We start from the raw sequence: 4,313 nt of genomic DNA, 5'->3' as shown, positions 1-4,313 counted from the left end.
TATGTTCATAGCATCAAAAATTTTAGTTATTAAATCTTTAAAGTTAGAAATTTTTATGTGCTCTATAAACACCATTTAATTTTCTGATACAGTTTTCAGAGCCAAATGTCCTAAAAGTGAATTCTGCAAGTAATATAAAACCTATCATAATATCAGAACGATCGTATACTTACCTTTTGTTCAGCTGATGATCACAATCGAATATACTTACAGATACAGATTTCTTTCATTTAGATTTCCGGAACAAACAAATTATATTTCTTTCAAGTCTACAAGTCATTATAAATAAAATACTATTTCAAAATTATTATAAATATTTGTTTAAAAATTTATTATGAAACGAAAAAATGTTAATTGCTTTAGCATATAAACTGATTTATAATTTCGATCAAATTGCATTTCGATCTAATATTGAAAATTCAAGTGCGATCAAAAATTCGTTAACACCAAAAGGTTGAAATATTTAAAGAAAATGAGAGCAAGACAATTGGCTATACTTATTTTGGTAAATTTAACATTAAATTTTTTATGCCTTTAATCTTTTTATTATTATCTTTTTATTATTAGGTTATTCGATTATTTAATTATTTATAATGTCGTAAATAGTTTAACTATTTATAATCTTACAAGCACAGGAACTTGAACAGCCGGGACCTATTAAACTAGCCCGATTCAAATCGTCTCAATAATGGGTCCCGACTGTTAAAGTTGCTTTGCTGGATTTGTTTTTGTCTTTTCAGTTTATATTTAAGGCGGTCGGTTTTTTTTTGTTTTTAATAAATTTTTTTATTTTACATTTTTACGCTTTCAAATACCTATTCAAAAGACCCAACTTACCATAGTTCATCGATTTTCTTTTAGAGCCTATATATGTACCTTTGATCCTTTGTGGAGCTCATTTCAAGTGACATTGAATCCACGGCAATATTCACGCTGTAACGGAATTACCGACTTACCATCCGGGACAAAACAATCATACTCGTATATGCGTTAAATAAACGATCAGATCGATGAGAACACCATAATGAGCTTCAACATAAGAAGTATGACAAGAAATCGTACACTCCTCACTTTTCTTATGCCTAGTATCTGTCGAAAACAGCTACTTTTGTATGTCCCTAACTCATATTTCAACCATAATTTGATATCTGAGGTGGGAATCTATAAAAAAATATTCCATAGATATCATTTGCCTAGAATTAATATCTTCCTGCACACCAATTTGAAGAAAACTACACTTTTTCAACGATTAATACATATACAATTTTTTTATCTAGATCACAGTTGGTGAATTAATTGTTGCTATGCGGTATCCTTATCAACGGAACCCCGAAACTATAATGCAACGTTTACTACCTAAAACTTCGATCCAACAACTACGTTCTGAATCAATGGATTCTCAAAATAACTACAACGCGCCAACGGAAATGCGACAGACACGTTTTCTATGTATTTTTGTTGATTTGTGTGCTACTAGTATAGCTCAATTTATTGGTGGTATTGGAGGTCTTTTTGGCCTTAGTGGTGGTGGTGGCGGTGGAGGTATTTTAGGTGGTATTTTAGGTGGTGGGGCTAGTAAGCAAGTTATCTACCAAAATCCTGGGTTTCCCTACCAAAGTCCAAATTATCCACCAGAAGCACAGAATAACCCTTATATGTATGGCCGGTAAATAAGACCATTTCGAATCTAAGTATCAACATCCTTATTTAATATTCAGATAATTACTCACCCTATCACGCCATTGGCTTACAACTTATTGATCTTTTATTTCAATTTTTACTTTGTTCAAGTGACCACCCTTCAATATTTTGTAAATTATTTGATTGAATAAAAATGTACTTAATACATTCAATAAATTATTTTTAATTTCTTACGAATCATTTCACCAAAGATTTTTCCTGATGTATTTTGAAGTAAATGAAGTAAGTAACCAGATTTAATGGCTGTTACACATGAGGTTCATTTATTGATGTTCATTTATTGGCTTGCTGTCTATATAACGGTTTTTGTCACAGAAGCCATAGCTTAGGCACTTTTGCTTGCTTGTGGGTAGAACATGCATGCACAATTTTTGATACAACTGCGGATTACTCAAAACAATTGCTTAAAGTATCTTTTATAGGTTGTTCCAGGTGATTATAGAACAAATGTCTACAATACCACAAGGAACTTTCACCAAAAAGGAGTATGCAGGAAGTGCAAATTAGAATACGATGTATCATTAACGAGATATGGCTTCTTAATTTTTGGGTGGAAATTCGATGTAGAATTTATATATCGCAGGTCAAAATTTGATCACAGATGTACAGATTATGGAAATTTTGATTTCAATTATCGGGATGAAAGCAATCACTTGCTTTCAAGTTACTAATTGATTACAAATAATTTATACTTATCAATTCATAATCAATCGATAACACGTGGCCTTATTTTATTTGAACCAGCATCGATACTAATTTATTTCTTCTATTTTATTTGGAACCAATATTTTAATCAGTTTGCAAACATTGGGAACTCGCAAAGAAAATAATCAAACACAGAAAAATGAAAGCAAGACAATTTATTTTGTTTATTTTGGTAAATTTCATTGTAAACTTTTAACAATTCCGTAAGCTTATTTGATTTTTTAACTTTTTAAATAAAATTTACCGAGGTGATAGTAGAATAACTTTAAAAATTCTCTTTACCTAAAAGTTTGTGTGCAAAAATCTACAATCGGTATCAATTGTTTCAAATTTAATTGAATTACAAAATTTCGCTTTTTCGTTGATAACGATCCTAAATATCAAATATCACTTACAAAGTAGAGCACATGGAGGCGCATTGAGAAAAAATTTCAATTTCGATTTCACATTTGGAAAACATGCCTTAATAAATGTTGGTTTCTCGAACAAAAATCTGATCCTTATTTCTTTAAATTAATTTCTTTGTTGGCAGTTGTCTTTTTTTGAACCTGATTCCTTTTTTTTATTCATCGTGAAATTCACCGGTTCCGAATAATTAACAGTTATATGTTTGGAAAAACTTCAAAAAGTCCACTTTCAAAATTAAAACACAATGCTGTAAAATTGAATATATGTTGAATTTGGTCTCTTTTTATCAACAATTACTGATTTTTGTCTAGATGATAGTTGGTGAAATGATTGCCGCCGTGTTTTATCCGTATCAAAGAAGTTCTAAAACTTTGGTTCACCAAAGCCCATTACCTAAGTCAGCTGAATCTTCAAATGACTACAACATGCCTGTACAAATTCGTCAAACCCGTTTAGTGTGTCTTTTCTATGATTTGTGTGCTTCCAGTATTGCCCAAGCTATTCGGATTTTTCTTGGCAGTAGTAAGTATAATCCTAAACCACCTATCTATATAATCCAGATCACGCCACGGCCTTGTGATCCCTACTACGAGCACTGTTCCAATAAAGGTTAACCATTTCCAACCTATGAATAAACATCCCCATAAAATATCCAATTATTTATACTCACACTATCCCAAAGGCTTACAACTAATGAATGTTTTACATCTATTTCTATTTTGCTCAAATGACCATCCTTCACCATTTTTTGAAAATTTTTTGATTGAATAAATGTTGATTCAATAAATGAAGTTTAATTATTTGATTTCCTAACGATCAACCTCAGAAAACAAAATGTGGGTTTCATAAGGAATTTTGAAGTAAATAAAGTAAGTTAATAAGGCTTAATGCTGTTACATACGAGGGCAGTGTTTTAGCTTAGTCAATTATATGCCGTATTCTATCGTCCTGCATTGTTTTGCTTGGTTTGTTTACCTGCGTTAGACCAGTGTTGTCTAGATAAGCATTTAAAATTTAAGCCAGTATATGGTTGTAGTGACACAAATTCGTTTGAGCAACAACTCAAGGTATTTCCTGCAGGATAGCAATTGTCGACAGATTTGGCCTATTTTTTCACAGACTCGGAATAATATTAGCTGTGAGATCCCGAAGTTGCTGCATTTTTGGTCGTTTAGATCGCGAGATAATCGGCTGCAAAGTTCTCGATTTGCCCATTCAATGAATGTTAATCTCCCAGTACTCCAAGCTTTTTTTTGCGATATTAAAAAATTCTCGCCTTATAATTGAAAAAAAATTCAAGGTCAAAATTGGGAACGTGGGCATAATTATCACATGTTTTAAACTATCAAAATTTCTGAAACTTTGGAATTTAATAATCAGCCTTATTGAGTTCATTTTAATTTCTCGCTAAATTCTGACGAAAAAAACTTTACCATAGCTTTCACATAAGAACTTCAAGTACCATACCGGAAATACCTTTCAATAGAATTAATTATATT

General features: G+C 31.3%; 2 protein-coding genes across 2 annotated transcripts; both read left to right on the top strand.

Moving 5' to 3' along the window:
* The first annotated feature begins 381 nt into the window (after positions 1 to 381).
* On the top strand, positions 382 to 1,794 carry LOC123296499. The gene is made up of 2 exons (XM_044877989.1): positions 382 to 505; positions 1,278 to 1,794. Exons 1-2 carry the CDS (start codon positions 473 to 475, stop codon positions 1,668 to 1,670), a joined length of 426 nt encoding a protein of 141 aa, XP_044733924.1. The 5' UTR covers positions 382 to 472; the 3' UTR covers positions 1,671 to 1,794.
* A 731-nt stretch (positions 1,795 to 2,525) lies between these two features.
* LOC123296500 lies at positions 2,526 to 3,540 on the top strand. The gene is made up of 2 exons (XM_044877990.1): positions 2,526 to 2,578; positions 3,126 to 3,540. Exons 1-2 carry the CDS (start codon positions 2,546 to 2,548, stop codon positions 3,426 to 3,428), a joined length of 336 nt encoding a protein of 111 aa, XP_044733925.1. The 5' UTR covers positions 2,526 to 2,545; the 3' UTR covers positions 3,429 to 3,540.
* The last annotated feature ends 773 nt before the right edge of the window (positions 3,541 to 4,313 follow it).

The sequence above is a fragment of the Chrysoperla carnea genome, chromosome 3 (genome assembly GCF_905475395.1).
Source record: "Chrysoperla carnea chromosome 3, inChrCarn1.1, whole genome shotgun sequence".
NCBI lineage: Eukaryota > Metazoa > Arthropoda > Insecta > Neuroptera > Chrysopidae > Chrysoperla > Chrysoperla carnea.
Note: the sequence above shows the minus strand (reverse complement) of the source record. Positions and strands in the feature narration are given on the sequence as shown.

What these genes read in the sequence shown, in the direction of transcription:
- LOC123296500 (XM_044877990.1), top strand. Translation starts at nt 2,546, where the DNA reads ATGAAAGCAAGACAATTTATTTTGTTTATTTTG. An exon ending in AATTTATTTTGTTTATTTTG is followed by an intron (nt 2,579 to 3,125) that starts GTAAATTTCATT and finishes ATTTTTGTCTAG; the next exon opens with ATGATAGTTGGTGAAATGAT.
- LOC123296499 (XM_044877989.1), top strand. Translation starts at nt 473, where the DNA reads ATGAGAGCAAGACAATTGGCTATACTTATTTTG. An exon ending in AATTGGCTATACTTATTTTG is followed by an intron (nt 506 to 1,277) that starts GTAAATTTAACA and finishes TTTTTTATCTAG; the next exon opens with ATCACAGTTGGTGAATTAAT.